The following is a 25651-nucleotide window of genomic DNA, read 5'->3' as shown; positions in this document are numbered from 1 at the left end:
CAGAAGACAGAAGGGTTTCCTGGTATTAGCCCAACATCCATCACATTAACTGTTTTCTAAGCACTTGAATATACTTTCTTTTTTTATTTTTGGCAGGGCAATGAGGGTTAAGTGACTTGCCCAGGGTCACACAGCTAGTAAGTGTCAAGTGTCTGAGTTCAGATTTGAACTCAGGTCCTCCTGAATCCAGGGCCAGTGCTCTCTCCACTGCACCACCTAGCTGGTCCCTTGAATATACTTTCAGAGGCTCATTACTTCAAGAAGTATGCATGAAAACCAGTAAAATAAAAGAAAGCCCAAAAGATCATTCCAATTACTTTGGGATCAAATTCATTTCTAAAAAAACTAGGACTTTCAGGAAAAAATATTTGGGCAGATATAATTTTATGAAATAGAGTGGGGTATTTAGTGTGTGAACTAGCTTTTCTTTCACTACTCCATGCTGGAAAGGCATCTGATAAAAAGGAATGTAACATTCCATACACAGTGTCACCCAGAATAAATTGGTAGCCCATATTTATCATCTGGACAGAAGAGCTTGTTAACCTTGACTCTCTATCCAGACTACTACACCCTAATTTTGAAGGCAGGCCATTGTAAGTCAAGTTGCATCATTGGTACAAAAACAGCGCAGAATAAATTAGATGTCAGGCAGAGATATAATATGTTTATTGAACATGACTTACGGTAATTTTTGTTCTTGTATACAAAGCAAGAGCGGAGTGACGGTCCTCCTAAATTTTCTCTCTCTGTCTAATACATAGTCCACAAATATACTCATCTAGTGGGGTTTTTGCTGAGGTGGTGGTTGTTGTTAGCAATTGAAGGTGGAGAGATGAATTATGACAATAATAATCAACACATATGAACTTTAAATTTTGCCAGGTCATCTGCATATGTTATTTGAGCTTCATAATCACTGGTAAGGAAGAGGTACGTACCTCGAGACTGATTTTACAGACAAGAAACCTGAAGCTTAGATACCTTAAGTGACTCACCTAAGGTTTAGCAGCTAGGTCACTCTATCCACTACACCAGAGGTATCAAACTCCAATCCCTCCCCTCCAATTTCCCAGGACAGCCTGAACCAGATTAAAACGTAATTGGGAAATGCTTGACAAAATAAATTAAAATCTATCATTTGTTGTTGTTCAGTTGTGCCTGACTTTTTGTGACTCCATTTGGGATTTTCTTGGCAAAGATACTGGAGTGGTTTGCCCTTTCCTTCTCCAGCTCATTTTATACAGGAGGAAATTAAGGCAAATGGGGTTAAGTGATTTGCTCAGGGTCATACAGCTAATAAGTGATTAAGGCTGGATTTGAATTCAGGTTTTCCTGACTGCAGGCCTAGCACTCTATCCACTACACCACTTCACTGCCCACAATGCAACATAGATAATGTTAATTTGTGGTTTTCTTTTCTTTTTTTTTTTTGTGGGGCGATGGGGGTTAAGTGACTTGCCCAGGGTCACACAGCTAGTGAGTGTCAAGTGTCTGAGGCCAGATTTGAACTCAGGTCCTCCTGAATCCAGGGCCAGTGCTTTAACCACTGCGCCACCTAGATGCCCCCAATTTGTGGTTTTCTAAGTCAACATACAGAAAAGCAGGGATCTGTTTCTCTTTGAGTTTAACACCTCAGAACTATACCTCATCACCTCTTGATAAGAATTCCACAAACTGATCCAATGTAGGAAAGGAACACAAACTTCTCTAGAATATAAAAACGTTCTTGTAACTTTTCTGTTTTTATTCTTGTTCTATTGGAAACTTGGTATATGCATGCCATCAATAGGCTTATACAAGCTTCACTCTCATCAGAATTGGCTCAAAGAGGGAATAACATACATACTCAAACAGGTAAAGTAATATATTTTTGCCCTGAGGAAAAGTGGGAGGAGAAGGAGATGGGGGGGGTGGATAAGAGGGGAAGGAGGGAAGGGAAGTTTGGGGGAGGGAGCTTTAAAAAGCAAAACACTTTAGAGGAAGGTGAAGATGTTCGGCATAACACCACGTGTGTGACATATATTGAATTGCTTGATTTCATAGGGAGAGTTGAGTAGGGAGGGAGGAAGAAAAATTTAGAAAACAGAATTAACACAAACCAAGTTCAAAATCAAAGCAGAACACATTTTCAAGAGTTTTAGGCCTTTATTTCAAGCCTATCAGCACTTGAATTTAGGAAGCATTTTCTTCCATCATTTCACAAAAGTGCATTGAGAGGCAGCATGAGATAGAGGGACCACCCTATAGTCAAGAAGACCTGGATTCCAATGCTGCTTTTGATACATCCTGGGTCTGTGACCAGGGGAAGGTCATGGAGACTCTTGGAGTTCCAGGCCATTCTCTAAAATAATAAAATCCAGAGAGCTGCTGCCTAGTAAATTAGGCTATTTTATTCCTTAAAAAGATATGGGGGCAGCTAGATGGCACAGTGGTTAAAGCGCTGGCCCTGGATTCAGGAGTACCTGAGTTCAAGTCCAGCCTCAGACACTTGACAGTTACTAGCTGTGTGACCCTGGGCAAGTCACTTAGCCCCCATTGCCCTACAAAAAAAAAAAAAAGATATGGAGACCATCCCTTTGGCTGGTTCGGGGGATGTAAGACTCAAGCTACAGACATCACTTCTTGGTCACCTGAATACCAAACAGCTAGAAGGACACACTGGACACTCTCTTTGGTGCTTGGCTGCTAGAACACAATGGCCAGCCCAGGCAGAGGAACTTTGACAGCGGAACCAATGTGATGTGTTCTCAGAACCTCTATTTGTTGTATAGCCTTCTCTTGTAAAGGTTAAGGAAATTATTTGTGAACCACTCAGTGATCTGTCAGTGTAGGCTCTGAGTCAGTCCCAGCCCAGAACAGCTGATGACTTGTGTCCATGGAGAGAGTTTCCAGATTGCGAATTCTCTGCACTGATGATATCACAGGTCTAAACTAAAAACTCTAGGGTGTCTCAAGAGCCTTAGTGAAGAAAGAGGCTCTAATAGTTTCAGATTTGATATTGAGAAGGAAAGGCATCTAGGTGGTGCAGTGGCTAGAGCACTGGCCCTGAAATTGGGAGGACCTGAGTTCAAATCCACCTCAGACACTTAGTAGCTGTGTGACCCGGGGCAAGTCTCTTAATCCCAATTGCCTTAAAACATCTGGGGCCATCTCCAGTTGTCCTGATACATATCTCACCACTGGACCTAGACGGCTCTAGAGGAGAGAGTGAGATTGGTGACCTTGCACAGCCCTCCCTCACTTAAAAAAATCCAATTGAGTGCAAGTCATGGCTTCAGGCTGATGTCATGGTCCTCTTTGGGAAAAAAGGACAAATAACTATAATTGAGAAGGAAAGTTCCCTTTTGTTAAATTTCCAGTACACATGAAACTTACCTCAACAATAACAGTGTAACCTGTGGCTGCGGAAAGATCCTCCATTGAGCCTGTGGGCAGGGCTACAGCAAGCACGAGGTTTTGATTACTCATCAGGTGAAATGTCCTTGGGAAGAAGAAGTGCTGTCAGTCGCCAAGTGTCACAGGTAGACTGGACATTGCTCTTCAACCATTACAGTTTTGGGGGGAAGGTTCGAATACCAACCAATACTCCCTCCCTCTTTTCAGTCCCAGATTGCTATAATATATGTAGCACAGACAAAATATGTTTGTGGTTTGAGGCAAATGGTGATGCCCATTGATTTCAAAATGTAATAAATTCTTGTGTGTGTGTGTGTGTGTGTGTGTGTGTGTGTGTGTATGAGGTAATTGGGGTTAAGTGACTTGCCCAGGGTCACACAGCTAGTAAGTGTCAAGTGTCTGAGGCCAGGTTTGAACTCAGGTCCTCCTGAATGCAGGGCCGGTGCTTTATCTACTGTGCTACCTAGCTGCCCCCTGTAATAAATTCTTAAAGTCCTCACTTTTTTCCTTTGAGAAATCCTTTAAAAGGGCGGGGCAGGTAGGTGGTACAGTGGATAAAGCACCACCCCTGGATTCAGGAGGACTTGAGTTCGAATCCAGCCTCAGACACTTGACACTTATTAGCTGTGTGACCCTGGGCAAGTCACTTAACCCCCCTTACCCTGGGGGAAAGAAAAAGACAAAAGAAAACATTCACTGTCACTTGTCTCTATTGGAGTCTAGATGGTGTATTTCCATCAACTCATTTTTTAAAGCTATGAATAGTCAAAGAATGGAGTTTGTTCTACCTTATATATTTGGATACCTATTGGTCAGATTCATAATAGAGCTAGCAAATTTTGCCATGTTTCCCTCAGTTGTGTTAATGTGGACCTTTGTTGTATTATGTTTGTTTGTGTGTACACACACACACACACACACACATATATATTTAGTTTTTTTTCTTTCTGATTTTAGAGTAAAAATGTCATCCCTCAGGAATCTACAAGTAAGCCCTTGTCTGAGGCAGGAGAATGTGGGTACCCCCATTGGGTCTGTCTAAGCTTTTTTTTTTTTTGTCATATTCATTTCAGGATATTATGTGATGAGGCCTTTGGAAGAAACAAGTCCCAAGTTGAAAGAACTGATTCCAAGCAATGGGGCTAAAAAGGAAGAGAATACTGGTACGACTCAAATTCATTTGTCTATGTCCTGGATGACCTGAAAGGGTTAGTGTTAATATTAGTTGGCATCACTATCATTGTGCTATAATTCCTATGAGTGGGAAAGCTGAGCAGCTGGTGGATTCCCTGAGATTGGGATTTCTGAGCTTCAGTAACGGCTAAAGGTGATCCTGTGCCCACACGGTCTGGTATGAACATGATGAGCTTCCCCTGATCAGGGCCTGGCCCATTGGAAATGGGATATGAGGACTGTTATGCTTTCAGCCTGGGCAAGATAGGGGGACCCAGTCTTTCAGTCACTTTTTTTTTTTTTTTGGTGAGGCAGTTGGGGTTAAGCGACTTGCCCAAGGTCACACAGCTAGTTAAGTGTCAAGTGTCTGAGGCCGGATTTGAACTCAGGTCCTCCTGAATTCAGGGCCAGAGCTCTATCCACTGCGGGGACCCAGTCTTGATGATGATTTGTGATGGTCACCATTATAAAGCACTTTACATGTGCTATCTCACTTGATCTTGACTTAAAGTAGGTGAATTTCTCTTGATTATTCTCCCACCTCCCTTTCAATGTCCCATCCCCCTTTCTACATTTCCCTGAGAATCCATCTTTTCTTCACCCTTTCTAAGGTTTCCTGAACAATCTGTATATGAAGAAGGTATCTGAGAACTAGAAAATCTTGTAGAAGCGTCAACTGAAAGAACGTGACCAGGTCAGCCTTGAACAGAGAAGTCCTGGAGAGGATGGAATCGTGGTCTTCAAAAGCATGTTTTAAAGGTCTGCCTGTATCTTGGGGACCTACACGTAAGTGCTATAGAAGAAACCCTGGACTCTTGAAAGCCAGTAGAGGGTAAGTCCTGGGAAGTTCTGTCCAGCAGGAAAGACTGAACAGGGACCAGTAAAAAAAAAACTATCACTTTTGTCTAAGAACTGGTTTATTTGGTGGGTTTGGAGAAGCTAATCACTAGAATTTTCGTTAACCATTTCCAGCCAAAGCAACTCCCGAAGATCCATTAACTAAGGTGTGAAGAGACTGTGGCCTGAATTGTTCAACTAAGTGCCCATACAGATGGAATCAGGCATTTTGAAAAGGACAGTGTGAGAGGGGACTTGAGTCCATTTCATGGGCCTCCAGAGCAACGAAATATGCCAATAAATAAAAGCTATAGGGCCACTGGTATTATTTTAACATAAGGAAGAACTTCCTCGAAAGTTGAGCTGTCCAAGGATGCAATGGACTGCCTCCTGAGACAAAGATTCTTCATCACTGGAGGGATTTAAGCAGAGACAGGGTGATCTCTTGTTGGAGCTGTTTACACAGCATTTATGGCTTCAGAAAAAGGCTAGACTAGGGGATCTCTGTAGTAATTAATGCTGATGACAATGACAGTGATGATGACGTCATTTCTATAGCACTGAAAGCTGGAGTCAGGAAGACCTGAACCCAAATCCTGTCTCAGACACTTAGTAGGTATGGGAGACCCTCGACAAGTCACTTAATCTCTCTCAGCCTCATTTCCCTTGTAACGATCAGAATGACGCCACCTGCTGGAGACTTACTGTAGAAGAGTTCTGCCCATGAAGCGAAGGTCTTTGAGGGCAAGACCAGGAGTCTTTTCTTTGGCATCAGGAAGTGACGCGGGCTAGTGGGAGGAGGAAAGAAGAGACTGGCGCTCGGTCTCACTCTCTTTCCTGAGGACACTGGTGGAGAGATGAGCTACAAATGCACTCTCCCCTTAATAGATAGAAATCTAGGCCTTTCTCTCTCTCTTTACCAAATTCTTGTTTTCCTTAATAAATGCTTAAAAGTCTAATTCTTGCTAGAGCTTATAATTTATTGGCGACCACTCATTAAATATTTTAGACAGTTTAGCTAGAATTTTAGCCCTTAACACCCTCATCCATGAAATGGGGATAATAATAGCCCCTACCTTACAATCCAGTGACTTAACACACATGGAGCACTTTGCAAACCTTCAAGGGCTATCTATATATGTGCTAGCTACTATAATTACATAGGTTATCTCTCTTGATGCTCACAAAACCCTGTGTAGTGTGGTGCTTCTCTTCTCACTATTTTTAGATGAGAAAAGACTTAACCAGGGTCACACAGAGATTTGCGATCAGGTGTCCCTGACCACAGGGCTCAGGGTCTGTATTCCCCACACAACCCGGCCTCTCTGAGAAGCTGGGAGTCTGTGGGGTCTTTATTTCAGTCATCCTCCATGTGAGGCAGGGAGACTTTTCCAGCTGTCAAACAATTCCAAGTAGGCAGCTGCCCAACCTCTCCGTTTATAAGGCTGACCCTGGCTATGTGGGGGCCTCCCTTAACACTCCTCTATTTTGGGAGGAGTTTCAAGAATGAAGAGACTGCGAATCATAGAACTATGATTTGTTAGATTTTTGCTGTATCCTCCATAGGAAAACATACCTCTAGATGGGATAGTGGATATAATGTCAGGTCTAGAGTCTGAGTTCAAATCCAGCCTCAGACATTTACTAGCTGTGTGGTCCTGTGAAAGTCACTTAACTCCTATTTGCCTCATTTTCCTCATCTTTAAGATGAACTGGAGAAGGAAGTGGCAAACCTACTCTCTTCAGCTGTTCAGTCATTTTTCAGTTGTGTCCAACTCTTTGTGACCCTGTTTGAGATTTTCTTGGTGAAGATAGTGGAGCGGTTTGCCACTTCATAAATATTATCTCATTTGGGAAAATCTGGGGTGGATTGAGGAGAAGTTGGCACACACGTACAGGTGAATTGGAAGCTATTTCTTTTTTTTTTTTTTTTGCGGGGCAATGGGGGTTAAGTGACTTGCCCAGGGTCACACAGCTAGTAAGTGTCAAGTATCTGAGGCTGGATCTGAACTCAGGTACTCCTGAATCCAAGGCCAATGCTTTATCCACTGCGCCACCTAGCTGCCCCGGAAGCTATTTCTTATTACGATTTGTGTTCCTTTCCCTGGCTTGTCTTCAGCAAACTTAGCAATGCTCCTTTCTTGGAATTCAAAGAGGACTGAGAGGAGTGGCTCTCTCCCCACTCCTTTCCAAGAGTGAATTCAGAGCCAGAAGGGACCTTAGAAATCACTAAGACTACTCCATTTTACAGCTGAGGAAACGAAGACCTAGGTGAAGTGACTTGTCCTAGATCACAGAGACAATCAGTGAAAGGCCCTGGACCCAAACCCAGGTCCTCAGACCCTAAATTCAATGCCTGGGGCCTGGGGCAGGTGAAGAACACTATCCCCCAAATTAGAAATGGAAACCAAGGTGCCTACACTGTTTATACTTGTTCTTCCCCAGTCAGTACTTGATCTATGGCTTTGCAAATTCTGTGGAATAATCGGAGTAAAACATGGCAAAAGTGAAAAATGACAGGCTTTTTAGAATCTTAGGTTGATCTATAAAAGGCATATTTTAAACTGATAGTCCAATCTCTTCTTGGACTATATGGCCAAATAATACTATAACTAATATACCCAATAGGTCAGAATGCACACATCTTATCTGAATCTGAGTACCGATAGGTCACTAGGTAAGTACTGAACATTTATTTGTGCTCTTCCTCCACCTCCTGAGCACCCCCCCCACACACACACACACACACACTCAGGAAGAAAACCAAACCAAACGCTTAAGATAAAATAAAATCCCAAGCCCTTGGAGCTATGCCAACGGAACCTCTGATTCATCCTTGACTATTTTCACCAAAAAGAAAATGGTTCCTACCTGTTCTCTTCCTTGTGTAGCCACTTCTGACACTTATCATAAGAATTCTTCCTCATCAAAAGAACTGCAGAACCTGAATGCAAGTCAAGACGTTGGACCCCCAAGACAAGGTTCGGAATGGAAGAGTTGAAAATGTGCCCATCTCTGAATTCAAACTGCTGATGGCAGGCCTTCTGCAATATCCTGTGTTTCAGCTGATTGCTGAGATAAAGGAAAGTCCATTAGCAGCAGAAAAATGCCCTGTGAACCTGATGTCCTGGTGATTGTAAGTTCTTTAGGAGAGGGGCCTGCTGTGAGTCAGGGCAACATAGCCCGGTCCAAAACCAGCATAATGAGAGGAACGGCTCTGCTGGTCATCAAACGCCTAGGCCAGCATAAATGAGAATTCTGAGTATCACTTGTAACTGATGTAAATATTTGCTGGGGGACTCTGTTTTTAAGAGGACAGAGACGAGAAAGGAAATAAAAGAAGTCATTTGGTAAATAAGGGAAAGGTGATCTGGGGAAGGGAGCTAAGGAATAGCAAAGAGGAAAGGAGGGGAAAGATTACACAGGAATACGTGTTCTGCAAAAACAATGATGACTTCCTTTCCATACTACATTCACGTTGTCAGGCCCACAAGAATGGGTGCACTCACCCTCGCCCCGCCCAATCCACATCAAATAAAGCTAATTCAATGATAGCTCACATTTACAAGAGGCCTGCACTTGGGGACCTCAGAGTATTAAACAAACTTATTAAACCAAGAAATGTTTTAGTGAGATAAATGCCAGATCTTCTAGTCTCTGTCTTCCAAATGCAAAATTGCAGCAATATCAAATGATTTATTTGGGATAAGAAGATGGCATGCAATAATTTATGTTCTTATAGCCTTGCATCTAATAATAACCAAAAAAATAAGACAAGAGAGAAGGAAATAGAATGGATTCCTTAAAAGAGTTTAGGTGGGGAGCAGCTAGGTGGCTCAGTGGATAGAGCACCAGTCCTGGAGTCAGGAGGACCTGAGTTCAAATCCAGCCTCTGACACTTAACACTTACTAGCTGACTTAACCCCAATTGCCTCACCAAAAAAAAAAAAAAGAGCTTAGGTGGGGCAGCTCATGCTGGGTACATGGCCACTAAAAAGCATGCCTTTCCCCAAAACGTGTCAACATAATCACATAAGCTCACAATTTCAGTTTTTGTGTACAAGGACGTTTTTCTAAAGGGTAGAGAGAACACTGCATTTGGAGTAAAAAACAAACAAACCAGGGTTCAAATTTGACCTCCATTACTTATCATAGATTTTAAAGTTATAAGTGACCTCAAAGAGCCGCCTCGATTTCCAGATAAGGAAACTGAGGCTGAAAGGAGTGAGACCCAAGGTTGGAAGTAGCAGATTCAGGGTTGAAACTCAATCTGCCTCTAAATTTACATCTCTTTCTACCCTACAAATCTAACTTCCAGTACTTAATCATCCATGTAACTTTAGGTAAGTCATTGTGACCTATGATCTTTATCTCTCTGGGCTGGCTGCAATTTCCTCCGATAAAATTAGAGGAGGTTGTTCTGGATGACTTCTCAGGTCCGTGCTACTTCCAACTGTTATCACCTTATATTTATTTATTCTTCAGCACTCAGTACAGAGCTCTGCACATAGTAGATACTTAATAATAAGATTATTGCATTGAATCACTCATCCTTTGAAATATATTTGACCAGAGAACAGTCACAAAGCTGCTTCTCTCTCATGTGTTTCTCAGCCTGACGTATACCTTACTCTTCTGTATGATTCGATATTTCTGAAGAATTTTTCTTCCTCCCGTGCATCCTCAGAGCTGGGGGGAGTCAGCTGCCAGGCGACCCTGCAGTGTTTTCGACATGGAACTAGGTCTCTTGTATTTGAATCTCTAATAAAAGTTAAAATATAAAATATGTCAGAATTAAGACACATGTTCACAGAGATTTCTCGGCAGTGTAATTTCTTTTTTCTTTTCTTTTTCTTTTTTGGTGAGGCCATTGGGGTCAAGTGACTTGCCCAAGGTCACACAGCTAGTAAGAGTCAAGTGTCTGAGGCCAGATTTGAACTCAGGTCTTCCTGAATTCAGGGCTGGTGCTCTATCCACTGTGCCACCTAGCTGCCCCTCTGCAGTGTAATTCCCTTAGTTATTATGCTCCTTTGTGGAACTGAAAAGTTTAGAAATCAAAAGAAGACACAAAAATTAGTCCAAAAATAAAGGCTTGTCTTTTTTCAAACTGAGAATTCATATTTTGCCAGAACAAGAACTGAAGCCCCATCCCATTGGTTTCCATCTTGGAATCCAAGATAATAAACAGAATCACTCAATCACATAATAAGGAGCACTAATCTTTAGAATATTGAATGCTTTCAGAAGGATGAAGCCATGACCTATCTTTCAGAGGATATACGCGATATGACTGTTATTTAGCTTCTGAAAGTCTCAGCCTGCTAGGTCTTCATTCCACCATCATCATCATGTCTCCATAGACCATAAACAGATTGAGCAGCATTACATATAGTATCCTAGGATTTAGAAGTGGAAGAGACTTTAGGGATCATCTACTCCAGGGGTTGTCAAATTGTGTGTGTCTGTGTGTGTGTGTGTGTGTGTGTGTGTGTGTGTGTGTGTGTGTGTGTGTGTGTGTGTGTGTTATGGATCCCTTGGGCAGTCTAGGAAAGCCTATGGACCCGTGCTCAGAACCACGTTTTAAATAATTGAAAGAAATGTTCAATTTCAGTTAGGAATTAATATAATTTCCCCCCTCCCCCTAATCTATCTATGGACCTCAGGTTAAGAACTCCTAAACTAATTTGACCTCTTCACTTTTCCAAGGTAGAAACCAAGGCTCAGAGAAGTTTAATAACTTGCTTAAGGTCACATAGAAAATAAACAGGGTGAAGAGTTGGACCCAAGTTTTCTGACTGCCCTTTCCATTAGGCCATATTCTTTGGTGAGATTTGAAATTAATTAGCTCCCTCTAATCTTCTTTATATTCCTGGAGAATACTCTACTTTATCAATGAGTAAAATGAGGAATCTTTTTTGTTTGTTTGTTTGTTTGATTTTTTTTTCTGGCACTGATGCCCATGCATTAAATTGTCTCAGCATACTATGTATAAAGGCTTGGAGAGGGAGAAGTCTTCTGTTTGAAATGTTGAGGAGAGGAAAACAAGTAGCCTGACTGCTGAAGAAAAGAAATCTAGCCCAAGAGAGGAGGCAAAAGATACCAGATCAATTTGTATCCTGTTTGGGAGCAAAAGCCATCAAGGCTCTACCTTCAGGGGGATTATAATCTAGAATCAGAGATGTGGATGATGACGGCAAGATCATAAGTTGGTCAGTCAGCAAGCCTCAAGCACTTCCTAGCTGTGTGACCCTGGGCAAGTCACTTAACCCTGTTTGCCTCAGTTCCTTGTCTGTAAAATGAGCTGGAGAAATGGCAAACCACTCCAATATCTTTGCCAAGAAAACCCAAAATGGGGTCATGGAGAGTCAGACAAAACTTAAACAATTTAACCACCACAACAAAAAGGGCAAAAACAGTCCTTTCTCTCAGAGACCTCACAACCTAATAAGGGAAACAATGTGCAAATTAAAGTATATATACACTGTATACTGTAACTATGTATATATATGCATATACTATATAACTACATATACTATATACTAACTATATACTATGTATATATACTATAACTATGTATTTATATGCATACACTATATACTATAACTTTGTATGTATATACATATACTATATACTAAATACACACTATGTATATACCCTATATACTATAACTATGTATGTATATGTATATATAACACACTATATACTATAACTTTGTATGTATATACATATACTATATACTAAATACACACCATGTATATACCCTATATACTATAACTATGTATGTATATGCATATATAACATACTAAATATATACTGTGTGCATATCAAATACTATAACTCTGTATGTATATGCATATACTATATGTTATAACTATGTATATGCATGCCTTATATACTAAACATACATTATGTATGTATATGCATACACAATATACTATAACTATGTATGTATATACATACACTATATACTAAATATAGTGTAATGGTGGTGGGGAAGGGGGGACTGGAAAATGACAAATAGACCTGAATACCAAACCTACATATAACAAGTTTTCAGGGAGAAGTTCTGAGCATTTGGAAAACACCGTGGAGCAGTGTAAACGAGAGTGAGATTCAGAGTCAGACAAGTTGGATTTGAATAAATAAAAGGGGCAGCTTTGGCATATGGAGTCAATAAATGTTTATTAATCACCTATCTGTGTTCCAGGCACTGTGTTAAGAAGTGGGGGAATGAATGCAATGAAAGGTAAAAGATAGTTCCTGTTCCCAAGGAACCCCCAATCCAACAAGGGAGACAACCTGCAATGTGAATTCTGCTCCCTCCCCCTGCCCCCCTCTCATTGGAGGTCCTTCAGCTAAGGAGGGATGGTCACTTGTTGGGTATATAGAAGAGGGGTTCCTCTGGGGAGCGGGCATAGACTGACTTAGAGTCTCTGATTCTGAAATGCTCCCCCTCTTTGCAATCCCAGCTCTGAGGCTTATGGCCCAAATGGCCTTGGGCAAATCCCTCAATTCCTTTGGGGTTAGGGATCCTCTTCTGCAGAACGAGGAAGGGGCGATCTCTACGTTTCCTCTTTGCCCTAGATCCTATGAACACCCCAAAGTGTCTTGGATCATCGTTTCAGAATCGAGTGATACCAGATGACTCATTTAGGCCTACACTGGAGGCCTACACTGGTAGAGCCAACTTGGTCTGTTCCATGGGTAACACACAGAACATGGAACAATCAATCACTTCTTTTACTCTATTCATGGCTATTGTAGGCTTCTGCAGGATCCCTTCCCTTCTGCCTTAAAGAAAGCAACAGTGCCACCTAATGGGGCCTAAAGAAAGTGCACCCTGGCTTCCCCAGTTCCAGGCCTGGCACATTTATTTCTACAACCACAAAGGGAGTCCATTGTATTTTCATAACTAGGAAGACAGAAACCAAGCATTTTTATTCTTGATTCAATTGATTATGCAATGGGTCTGACAATCTTCTCCTGGAGAGCCTGGAGGTTTAATTTGTGGCTAATAAGGCAGCGTGCTAGGCTGGAGCCTGATGGGCAATGAAGACAAAAAGAGTTCAGTAGAGTCAGTTCTAGGCTGTTCTTTGAACCCATCTTGACTCTGATCTATGTCCCTAATGAAGTGATAAAGTGAACTCTGCAAGCCACACTTCTGGTGAAAAGGGAATGGAGAGTGTGTACTTAGCAGGGTGCCTAGCTAACTCCAATTCAATGCTCAAGAACTAATATCTATAATACTATAATAACATACAATAAATAGCAGGTGCTTAATAAATATTTACTGATTGCCTGAGATTGCAGGTCCCACAGTGAGTCCTATTGTCCTTGGCTCCATGTTATGCCTCTCTCTATTGAGCCCTAGGTCTCAATGGGAGCTGAGAAATGTCTGCTGACCTCAATTTCTGTCCTCATCAATGATCACATTCCAGTCAGTCCTTTTTTCTGTGGTGTTAAAAAATCTCTAGGCAAGAATCTCTCAAACCCAAGGAATTCTTCCATTAGCTTCCTGTTCAACAAATTCAGGTTTTTTTTCTTTTTTTTTTTTTTTTAGTGAGGCAATTGGAGTTAAGTGACTTGCCCAGGGTCACACAGCTAGTAAGTGTTAAGTGTCTGAGGCCGGATTTGAACCCAGGTACTCCTGACTCCAGGGCCGGTGCCCTATCCACTGCGCCACCTAGCTGCCCCCCAACAAATTCAGTTTTAACTTAAGTGCTTACTATGTGCAGAACATTGGACCAGGTGTTGGTAAAGAAACAAAGAGAGAAAAGTTTTCTCAAGGGAATGAAAATCTAGTAGGGGAAAAATGTTAGACAAATACATAGCTATAACCCAAACTAAAATTGAAACAAAAACAATAGCAGTAGCAGCAGCAAAAGAAAAAATATGAAAAGTACTGGGACTGGTACAAAGTATCAATAGAATCTGATCAGAGACAAAGGAGAAGATGATTGGCTGGAGACAAAAGGAAAGCAGAGAGCATTTCAACAATGAGTAAGAATTCATTCAGGGAGATAAAGAGAGCACTCCAGTCATAGGAACAGTGATGGATGGATGGATGATAGATGATAAATAGATAGATAGATGATAGATAGATAGATAGATAGATAGATAGATAGATAGGTAGATGGATGGATAGGTAGACGGATGGATAGATAGATGATTGATAGGTAGGTAGATGTGTGGGGGTGGAGCCAAGATGGTAGAGGAAAGGCAGCAGATAAATCTGTGTATGTATACATATACTGTGTGTGCATTTGTGTATATAGGATAAATGGGAGGTAATCTCAAAAGGAAGGCACTAATGGAGTATATGGGTGGCAGCTAAGTGGTGCAGTGGATAGAATGTTGGGCCTGGAGTTAGGAGGACTCATCATCATGAGTTCAAATCTGGTTTCAGACACTTACTAGCTGTGTGACCCTGGAAAAGTCATTTAATCCCATTTGCCTCAGTTTCTTCATCTGTAAAATGAGCTGGAAAAAGAAATGGCAAACAACTCCTGTGTCATTGCAAAGAAAAACCCAAATCGGGTCGCAAAGAGTTTGACATAACTGAAAAATCACTGAACAACAACTACGGAGGGAATGAAGGGGATAAAGAGAAAATAAAGTTTTCTCATAAAAGATGAGATTTGAGCTGAATCTTGAAGGAAGCCAGAGAAATTAGAGATGAAGATGAAGAGGGAGAACATTGTAAACATGGGGGATAGCCAGTAAAAAAGGAATGGGTATAGAAGAGGGAGCACCGGGGCAGCTAGGTGGCCCAGCGGATATAGCACCGGCCCTGGAGTCAGGAAGACCTGAGTTCAAATCCGGTCTCAGACACTTAACACTTACTAGCTGTGTGACCCTGGGCAAGTCACTTAAACCCAATTGCCTCACTAAAAAAAAAAATTAAAAAAAGAAGAGGGAGCACCCTGAGTGAGGAATAGAAAAAAGACCAGTATTGCTAGGTTTGAGTGGAATTGGGGGGTAGCAAAATATGAAGAGACTGCAAAAGCAGCAAAGGCCCAGGTTGGGAGGGGTTTTAAAAAACAAAGGATTTTATACTGATCATGAAATTCCTAGGGAACCACTCGAGTTAACTGTGTAGGAATGGTGGGGAAAGATGGTGAGACCTGCACTTTAGGAAGACCACTTTGGCATGCAGAGGTGGAGGCCAGAATGGGGAGAGACCTGAGGCAGGGATAGCAACCATCAGTAATTGCAGTAGTCCAAGAGAGAGGTTACGTGGCCTGCAGCAAGGTAGTGTCTATATTATTCAAGAGAAGGGGACATATGTGTGAGGTGTTGAGATGGCAGGAATGATAAGACTCAGGAAGAGCTTGGCTTTGTAGGAGGAGTGTGAGTGAGGAGTCAAAGATGACTGAGGTGATGAGTTTAGGGAACTGGGAGGATGGTGGTGCTCTTGAAAGTGAAAGAGGGATTGAGAATAGGGGAAGATTTGGGGCTAGTCCAGTTTGGGATGATCATCAAGTCTGGGAAGTAGAAGCACATTAAATAAAGACAAAAAAAGGTTGGGCCAAACTGGGGAAGATCTTGAATTCCAGGCTGAAATGAGATTTATTTGGGAGGACTGTATCTATGCATAAGGATGAGAAATCTGAGCAGGCCAGCTTGGAGGTGAGAGAATAGGGAGAGAGAGTGGAGGCTGAAATGTCATTAGTGGGTTATTGAATTAGTCCAGATGGGTGGCAGCAGTGGAAATAGAGGGAAGACAGTTGCAAGAGATATTTTTAGAGATAGAATCAACAGGATTTAGTAACTAGATATCAAGAGCTGGAAGAGGGAAATAAAAAAGGATTTGTACTTGTGAGTCAAGGTGAATGGGTAGAAACAGTGAAAGAAATTGCAAAATCATAAGGAAGGAAGGAAGGGTTTTGTACGGAAAGAATATATTGGGTTTGGGGCATGTCAAATTTGATGGGTCAGTCACACATCCAGAAAAAGCTATTCTATGGACAGTTATAGATGTGGGTCAAGAACCTGTGGAAAAGGTCAAGGATGGTGAATAATGGTACATTAGTCAGTCAGAAAGCATTTATTATGCAGCTACTATGTGGCAGGCACTATGCTAAGCATAAAAATCTTAAAATCACTTTATTAGAGGTGATTTAGTTAAAAGTAAATGTGATAGCCATGAGAAGAAGGGAGGAAGAGGAGGATTGAAGATGAATCTTTTGGTAACACTCACTTAAAAGCATCAGGAAGAGTATACGAAGCCTGTGAAGAAGATAGAGGAGAAATTCAAGAAGTAGGAGGACCAACTGAGTCCTTAAAATCCAAGAGGCAAACATAAGGTGGTGTTCAACAATACTGAATGCTAGCAAGTGGTCAGAGTGAAAATAAGACAATGTTATATGGTACAGAAATCACCCTAGAGTTGGAGTAAAAAGACCTAGAGTCTAGTCTTGGATCTGCCAATCATCCTGTGAGATCATGAAACTAATCTCTAAAATGAAGGCGTTGGCTCTTAAAAATCTATAGGTTTTAATGTGGGACAAGGTTGAAGTAGCTATGCATTCAATTTGACGAGAGAAGACATGGGGAGATATCACAGCTGTCTTTAACTCTATGAAGGGTCTTTTTTTAAAAGGGGACTACATTTATTGTGTATTACTATAAGGAGGAAGACTAGGGCTGGTGGGTGGAAGTTATCTCCAGGCAGAATTAAAGTTATTGTCCTGGAAGAGACTCTTGAGCATGGTGAGAGCTGTCCAACAATGGAACTGGCTGCCTTGTGGGAATAGTAAACTCCTTATCTCTGGATATGTTTGAACAGAGATTGGATAAACAACTTTTGTGACCTTAGAGGTGGGATTCCACTGAGTGGAAGATAAATAATCTCTTCCAACTGTAAAATAAAATTATTCTAAAGCTATCTATTCCCATATGAAAAAATGCTCTAAATCTCTAATGATTAGAGAGATGCAAATTAAAACAACTCTGAGGTACCACCTGACACCTATCAGATTGGCTAAAAATGACAAAAAAGGAAGATAATAAATGTTGGAGAGGCTGTGGGAAAATTGGAACACTAATGCATTGTTGATGGAGCTGTGAGCTGATCCAACCATTCTGGAGAGCAATGTGGAACTATGCCCAAAGGGCAATAAAGCTGTGCATACCCTTTGACCCAGCAATTCCACTTTTAGGTCTTTTGCCCAAAGAAATCATGGAAGGGGGAAAGGGACCCACATGTACAAAAATATTTATAGCTGCTCTTTACGCGGTAGCAAGGAATTGGAAGTTGAGTGGGTGCCCATCCATTGGGGAATGGCTGGACAAGTTGTGGTATATGAATACAATGGAATACTATTGTGCTGTAAGAAATGATGAGCAGGAGGAGTTCAGAGAAACCTGGAGGGTCTTGCGTGAGCTGATGATGAGTGAGATGAGCAGAACCAGAAGAACATTGTACACAGTATCATCAACATTGAGTGTTGACCTACTGTGATGGACTATATTCTTCTCACCAATGCAATGGTACAGAAGAGTTCCAGGGAACTCATGATAGAAGAGGATCTCCAAATCCAAGAAAAAAAAAAGAAAGAAAGAACTGTGGAGTATAGATGCTGATTGAACCATATTATTTCTTTTGTTTTGGGTGCTGTTGTTTTTTTTTTTCTATTTTGAGGTTTTGCATCACTGCTCTGATTTTTTCTCTTGTAACAGGATTAATGCAGAAATAGGATTAATGTTATTATGTGTATATATATGTGTGTGTATATATCTATATCTATATGTATAGAGATATATAGATATAACCTATATCAGATTACCTGCTGTCTAGGGGAGGGGGGAGGGAGGGGAGGGAGGGAGAAAAATCTGAAATTGTAAAGCTTGTATAAACAAAAGTTAAGAACTATCTTTACACGTAACGGAAAAAATAAAATACCTTATACATTAAAAAATAAATAAATAAAAAATAAAATTATTCTATGACCAAGTTCTTCCCCATCATCTAGTCTTTCTTCTCCATTATTTTTTTTCCTTTTTAAAGTAAAAGATAATTTGGAGATTGAAAGAGAATATATCCTTTAAGTAAAACTGAAACAAAATGGCATATAAAAAAGAAATTAAGGATGTTCATGGTCCACCTTTAACCAGAGGATTAGGCAACCAACATATTCTGTCAAAAAAAACCCACCATGCTTTTTTTGTGTATGTTAATTCTCAGATTGGATAAAACATTGGCCTGATGCAGTGTGGCATTTAAGTTCTCATGGAAGTCTGACTTCCTTTTGGGCTATGATAAACAAAACTGGCCCCTTTGAGTTTGGAACCAACAAACTATAAATGGAATTTCCATGTTATTAAAATGATAAATGAACAGTTATGTTACCTTTGTGATATTTATTTGTCAAAGAACTACATAGATGTGACCACTTTGGAGCCAAATTAAGATCAAAACAAACCACACATGGAACCAAAACAAAAATGGAGGAAAAGTAAAAGAAATGAACTCTGGCATAATGGAAAGCACATGGGATTTCAAAGCCAAAGACCTCAGTCTAGAGCTTCCAGTTAGTTAATAAATGTGCCTTTAAGCAAGTCACTTCACCTCAATGAAACTCAATCTTCTCATCCATTCAAAGAAGGAGCTGGATTCCATAATTTCTCAAGTTTTTCCAGGTCTATGATTCTACAAATTCCTGAAAGGAATACTTTTAATACATGGACAAATCCTACCAGATTTTTTTGGGGGGGGCGGAATTAGGGTTAAGTGACTTGCCCATGGTCACACAGCTAGTAAGCGTCAAGTGTCTGAGGCCACATTTGAGCTCAGTTCCTCCTGAATCCAAGGCTGGTGCTTTATCCACTGTGCCACCTAGCTGCCTCTCAGATTTTTTTTAAAAGCCAATGTCCAGCTTCATTATCCAAATTGGTCTGATTTTTAACAATTCCATAATTTCACTTGACATTAAATTTATAACACACTTAGAATATTTAAAAGACCTCCTCCTAGAAAACTAATTAAATGTGATGAGCAAAATTACTTCCCTCCCTCCATTTGCAAGCCAAACTAGTTGAGTTCCTTTGACTACACTGGATACTTACGAAATTTCCTGAGAAGCATCTTCAGCTTTGGGGGCATTTTCTCCCTCCTCCTTTTCATTTGGCTCCTTAAGTGATTCTCCTTCTCCCAAAGTGTCAGGTTTACTTACAACTACCCTGGCTCCTGGCATAATAGCACCGTAGGATCCTAAAATCAAAGCTGAGCAGAAAGATGAGGGAAGGGATTTGGTGGCTGATGGTGGCCAATGGGTTAGTCATGATCTTGGAAAAAGAATTGGGGAATGTGTGATTAAAAAAGGATCCTCATACCTAGGGATTCCCAGCACAGAAGAAAGGAACTACCTTAGCATATACAGAGAACCATTTATATATTTCTTTGGGGCTAGGTTGTTTCTTTAATATTTTGTTTACAACGACAACAAAGTAATTAGCTTAAAAATATTTCACTTGAGGTGGCCACCTTGCTTTTAAGCAAGCCTAAAAGAAGAGTGTTATAGTGACACCTGTTTTCATCATATGGGATTAACTATTTCCAATTCTGAGGATTCCAATGGGTTTCCTTGTATTAGATATGGAAACTTTTCTATATCCCTGTCTTTTATGTCATACTTACAACAGAAGGACCACAATCCTCCCAACCCAAACACATGGGTGTAAAGAATAAATAAAAAGTCTTTATAAATCGCCAAGCCTATAAAATGTTCTGAACAGCATATGGAGTTGAAATGGGGTTGCTGGTGGGTGCAATGCTCCCACTAAGTACCTGAGCAGAAAATAAAATTACAAACCCATTTACTATAAATAAGGCTTAAAAAGTGGCAGGCTGGATGCCAACTTTCCCTAAGTTGTGAAAGGCTTTTGTGCATTGAATGAATTGACTTTTCTGCTTACTCTCTGTCTTGTACATGGCTCAAAAGGTATGGATTCTGGAAATATCTGAGGATAAATGATTGAGAAGGAGTTGCTTTTTTTCTTTTTTCTTTCTTTTCTTTTCTTTTTTCTGTTTTCTTTTTTTTTTCTCTCAGTGATGGTCACTTTAGGGTTGATATGCTATTCTAGGACACATATACCTGTCAAAAGAAACAACGAGTTGGTCTCCATTGGTGGCAGCACAGAGCACTGGAAATACAAGAGATTATAGCAACAAAGGATTTTAGAGTTGGAAGATTCCTTAGAAATCATCTAATCAAACCTTCCCATTTTAGAGATGAGAAAGCTAAAGAGATCTGATAGGCTAAACCAGAGGTCCTCAAAATGTGGTCCATGGACTCCTGGGAGATGAATGGGATAGTGGAAAGGGTTATCAAGCCAGGATCAGAAGAATGGAATTTCCTGGACAAATCTCTCAAGACTGTACCTCATTGTCTACTTCTGAGGGATTTTTGTTGTTCAGTCATGTCCAACTCGTTGTGACCTCATTTGGGGTTTTCTTGGCAAAGATACTGGAGTGGTCTGCTATTCCTTTCTCCAGCTCATTTTACAGATGAGGAAATCGAAGCAAACAGGGTCATACAACTAATAAATGTCTTTTGGGTTTTTTTTTGTTTTTTTTTTTCCCATTTTTGTGGGGCAATGGGGGTTAAGTGACTTGCCCAGGATCACACAGCTAGTAAGTGTCAAGTGTCTGAGGCCGGATTTGAACTCAGGTACTCCTGAATCCAGGGCCAGTGCTTTATCCACTGCGCTACCTAGCTGCCCGCTAATAAATGTCTGAGGCCAGATTTGAACTCAGGAAGATGAATCATTCTAACTTCAGGCCCAGCACTCTATCCACTGAGTCACCTAGCTACCCCTCTGAGGGATGAGTCTAAGTTAAACGATATCAACCATCCCTTCTTATTCTTTATGGATAAATTCATGATTCAGCTGCTCACTATCCATATGATCTTATTTAACAAATGAAACCTACCATTAGTTAGAGTTACTAAAAGTGAAATCAGTTACTGAATTACCTCTGTAACAAGTCATATCTACACAACAAGGGTAAGCATGGATAAGTGTAGTAATATTTAGGAGAGGAAGTTTGGAGGTCAGGGTGATGATCAGAAAAGGCCTTGAAGTCAATTAGCTTCTTTGGCTACCAGGGTTCAATCTCTCAACACTCTATCTCTGGAATCTTTTTTTTTCAGGGCAATGAGGGTTAAGTGACTTGCCCAGAGTCACAAAACTAGCAAGTGTCAAGTGTCTGAGACAAGATTTGAACTCAAGTCCTTCTGAATCCAGGGCTGGTGCTTTATCCACTACGCTAGCTAGCTGCCCCTGCTATGTCTGGAATCTTTGGGGTTTTTTGTTTTTTGGGTTTTTTTGAGGGGCAATTGGGGTTAAGTGACTTGCCCAGGGTCACACAGCTAGTAAGTGTTAAGTGTCTGAGGCCGGATTTGAACTCAGGTACTCCTGAATCCAGGGCCGGTGCTCTATCCGCTGCGCCATCTAGCTGCCCCTATGTCTGGAAACTTAAAGCTTGACTGATTTATTCAGGCATGATCAATGCCTGTGAAAAACTGACTCAAGGTACTCCAACTCATCTCATAAGGGATTTGTATCAGAAGGACACTTTTCTAGTGGGAAATATTTCTTCCCCAGAGAGAAACTTATTTGGTAAGAGATCATTGTTGTTGTTGTTTGTCCTTCATTCTTTTTTTTTTTTTTTTGGTGGGGCAATGGGGGTTAAGTGACTTGCCCAGGGTCACACAGCCAGTAAGTGTAAAGTAAGTGTAAAGGTCAGATTTGAACTCAGGTACTCCTGAATCCAGGGCCGGTGCTTTATCCATTGCACCACCTAGCTGCCCCCTGTTCTTCATTCTTGAAGAGGACCATGAAGAGGTGATGTCATGACTTCCAGTGAATTGGATTTAAGTGAGGGAGGTCTGTACAAGGTCACCAACCTCATTCCTCCAGAGCCATCTGGGTCCAGTGGCAAGATATATATCAGGACAACTGGAGATAGCCCCATATGTCTGAGGCAATTGGGGTTAAGAGACTTGCCCAGGGTCACACAGCTACTAAGTGTCTGAGGTGGATTTGAACTCAGATCTTCCCATCTTCAGGGCCAGTGCTCTAGCCACTGCACCACCTAGCTGCCCCTAAGGAATCATAGGATTAAAAAGGGGCCTTAGAGACAGTTTAGTCCAAGCTTCTTATTTGATAGATGAGGAAAGGTGAAGATAGATGTGAAGGGTCTTGCTCTAGGTCACCCAGGTATAGTGATGGGTGACTTGTTCTAGGTGTCCTCCTCTTCCCCTTCCTCCTTCTTCTTCTTGCTTCTCTCCCCCTTCTCCTTTTTCCCTAGGCTAAAAACATTTCATCCACTCAACTAATCTTCTTACGGTATGACCTGGAGCCCTTTTGACTTTGATTTTATTTTGTTATCCTCCCTTGGCTACTTTTCTACTCATTAATGTCCTTTCTAAAATATGGAATTACGAACTGTACACAATATTCCTGTTGTCATCTCACCAAGACAAAACAGTGACACAGCCACCTTTCTAACCATGGTCATCTCTTAATTTAGTAAAAAAAAATTCCGTTAGTGTTTTGAGGTCATATCACACTCAATATTGTACACTTGGACCAAGTACAGATTCTCAAGGCAGGAGAAGGGAGAACTCCTTTCCAATTGACATGGAATTATTAATTATTCCACTATGCATCTGGCCATTCAATCTACTAGTTGGCATGCGCACGTTCACTCAGAGAAGAGATAGGGCATCAGGAGCTGTCTGCAAGGATATAAAGGGCTGACATGAAAGGATGTTTAGATTAATTCTCATTCCCCATGGGCAGAGCTAGGAATAATAGGTGAAGGAGGAAAAGAGGCACTCAGTCCAAGTTGCATGATTATCTTGGTCTCCATCTCTCTTGCATTAGAGACTTTATCAAATGCTTTACTAAAATCTAGGGAAACTATATCACAGTGGATCGATCACTGGGCCTGGAGTCAGGAAGTCCTGAGTTTAAATCTAGCTTCAGACGCTTACTAACTGTGCAACTCTGAGCAAGTTACTTAACCCTATTTGCCTTAGTTTCTTCATCTATTAAATGATCTGGAGAAGGAAATGGTGAACCATTCCAGTATCTCTGCAAGAAAACCACAAATGGAAACACAGAATCAGACACTACTGAAACAACTGGAAAACAACAACTAAGGGAAACTATATTGTAGCATTCTCCTCTCATCTACATCTGGTAAAAAAAAAAAATAAGAAGTAAGTTAAGTCTGGCATAACTTGAGTTCACCAAGGGCAACAAGGTACATTATCACCACCACCACCACCACCATCATCATCAATTTTCTTATCTTGGGAAACATGTCCCATTTAGACATCTTTGTTCTGTCCATTTTAGTGCAAAGTTCATTCTCCTTGGCAGAGAAAACCAGGAAAATAAAAGTTAATCAGATTTGGTTTCTTTCCACCATTTGTTATCATGCACCTTGAATACCAATCTTATCCTCTCTTTCAGTCTTCTCTTTTCCCAAATAGTTACAGTTTAATCCAAGTGTTCCATCCCAGTTGACTCCTCTAGGTTATCATATGGAATATGTTTATGTTAAAAAAAGAATATGGTTATTGTCAGTGTCTGGCAGATAGTAAGTAGGCACTTAATAAATGTTTACTGGATTAGATTAAAAGAACAAAAAGCCTAGCTTCTATTTGATAATAGAGTTTTTGTTATAATGACTTAGTCTTCTCTAAATAAGAATATCGCAAAACATTTCAATCTTTTTTATATTAGCAGAAGCTTTTTATATAAAGTTACGTTAAAATCTATGTATTTTAATGTTATCATGAAATATAAAAATAAATCCATTCTTGTATACTTATATGGCTCCAGAATTAAAGTAGCACTACACCCAATAACTCTGGCTAAAAAGGCAAGGCAAAAGAATCACAGTGCTGGTACTATTGAAAAAGGTGAGTTTTCGGATATCATAATCATAGGACTTAGAGTTACAGGTATTTTAGCTTTCATCTAGCCCAAAAATCTAAAAAGGTCGAATGATTTGGTCATGTAGCTTGTAGTTTTAGAATCAGTGTTCAATCTCAGGCCCACTAACTTCAAATAAAGTATTCTCTTCACTAGGCTAAACTGCTTCAAAGTCCTCTGAAACGGGACTAGTTTAGCCAAAATGTACTTGTTATAGGACCAATTCCAGCAGAGAGAGAATTAAGTTAACTTCAATGTTCGCATTCAACTGAATCAAAAGGATTCATTGAAAGCAGGACATTTCCTTCACTCAGTTATTGGCACTAAACTTTGGGGATTGGTGAAAGATCATTTGTTTTTACTATAAAAAGATGGGAAGGAAAAACATAGATATGAAATGTTTAGAACTAACCCAAATTGGGTAAAATTGTTCTTGAGAACCAGGGTTAGACTTCGCATCACAGCCCAAGGTGCTAGCACCTCGCCCTCCTCCGATTATTTTATATTTACTTATACATGTTGGATCTCTCCGGTACAATGAAAGTTCCTTGAGGGCAGAGTCTGTTTTTCCTTTTGTCTTTGTCCTGTACCAGGGAGAGTGTCGCGTAGGGCAGACACAACAAATATTTGCTGAACTGAACTGAAATGGAAGTAGATGGAGATCCAGCCTCCTTTTTCCGTACCTTTTTCCTCCTTTGGGACTCAATGGCCCAACGTTCTATATAATCCTATCAAAACTTTCTAGAAAAACTCATGATGTTAGAGGTGGAAAGAAACTTAGCATGGAGAAGTTTTAGCTGGGAGGGCTCTAAAAACAACATAGACTATCAGAGCTGGGAGGGGCCTTAGAACACCAGGGAACATAGAACACTAGAACTGAGTGAAGTGACCTCAGAACATTGTTGAACCATCCCCTGGGATAGTTGAAAGGGACCTTAGGTGCCACCTAGTTCCAAACCTTCATTTTAGAGTTGTGGAAATCAAAGCCCAGAGGGGAAGGGGCTTACCTGAGGTCACAAAGGTAATTAATGACAAAGCTGGGATCAGAATGTGGGGAGACTAAGTTCCAGTTTGGTTTCATTTCCTTCAAATAAACTCAATTCAATTACGTTTTTAGTATGGGTAAAGCATTGGGCTAAGTAATAAATGACTGTCTTTATTTTCAAGGATCTTCTAACCGATCTTGGACAACCAAAATGGACTCCAAAAAGTACAGTGAAAATTGGGATTTATTCATCATTAACCTTCTCTTCCCCATTTGAGTGACTGAAGAAAAATCAATAGCATTCTC

At 40.7% G+C, this 25651-nt stretch overlaps 1 protein-coding gene across 1 annotated transcript in view; it reads right to left on the bottom strand.

Moving 5' to 3' along the window:
- LOC122731659 (doublecortin domain-containing protein 1-like) overlaps positions 1 to 20443 on the bottom strand; it is a 67033-nt gene extending 46590 nt beyond the window's left edge. Inside the window, exons 1-5 of the mRNA XM_043971913.1 lie at positions 20326 to 20443; positions 19477 to 19633; positions 10036 to 10170; positions 8281 to 8481; positions 3379 to 3484 (exon numbers count right to left, since the gene is read on the bottom strand). Of these exons, the coding sequence (XP_043827848.1) occupies positions 3379 to 3484; positions 8281 to 8481; positions 10036 to 10170; positions 19477 to 19633; positions 20326 to 20341 (615 nt within the window). The 5' untranslated portion in view covers positions 20342 to 20443. The remainder of the gene's footprint in view (positions 1 to 3378; positions 3485 to 8280; positions 8482 to 10035; positions 10171 to 19476; positions 19634 to 20325) is intronic.
- Positions 20444 to 25651: the final 5208 nt, after the last annotated feature.

Source organism: Dromiciops gliroides, chromosome 6 (genome assembly GCF_019393635.1).
Source record: "Dromiciops gliroides isolate mDroGli1 chromosome 6, mDroGli1.pri, whole genome shotgun sequence".
In the NCBI taxonomy this organism is placed as follows: domain Eukaryota; kingdom Metazoa; phylum Chordata; class Mammalia; order Microbiotheria; family Microbiotheriidae; genus Dromiciops; species Dromiciops gliroides.
This window is presented reverse-complemented; position numbering and strand designations above follow the sequence as displayed.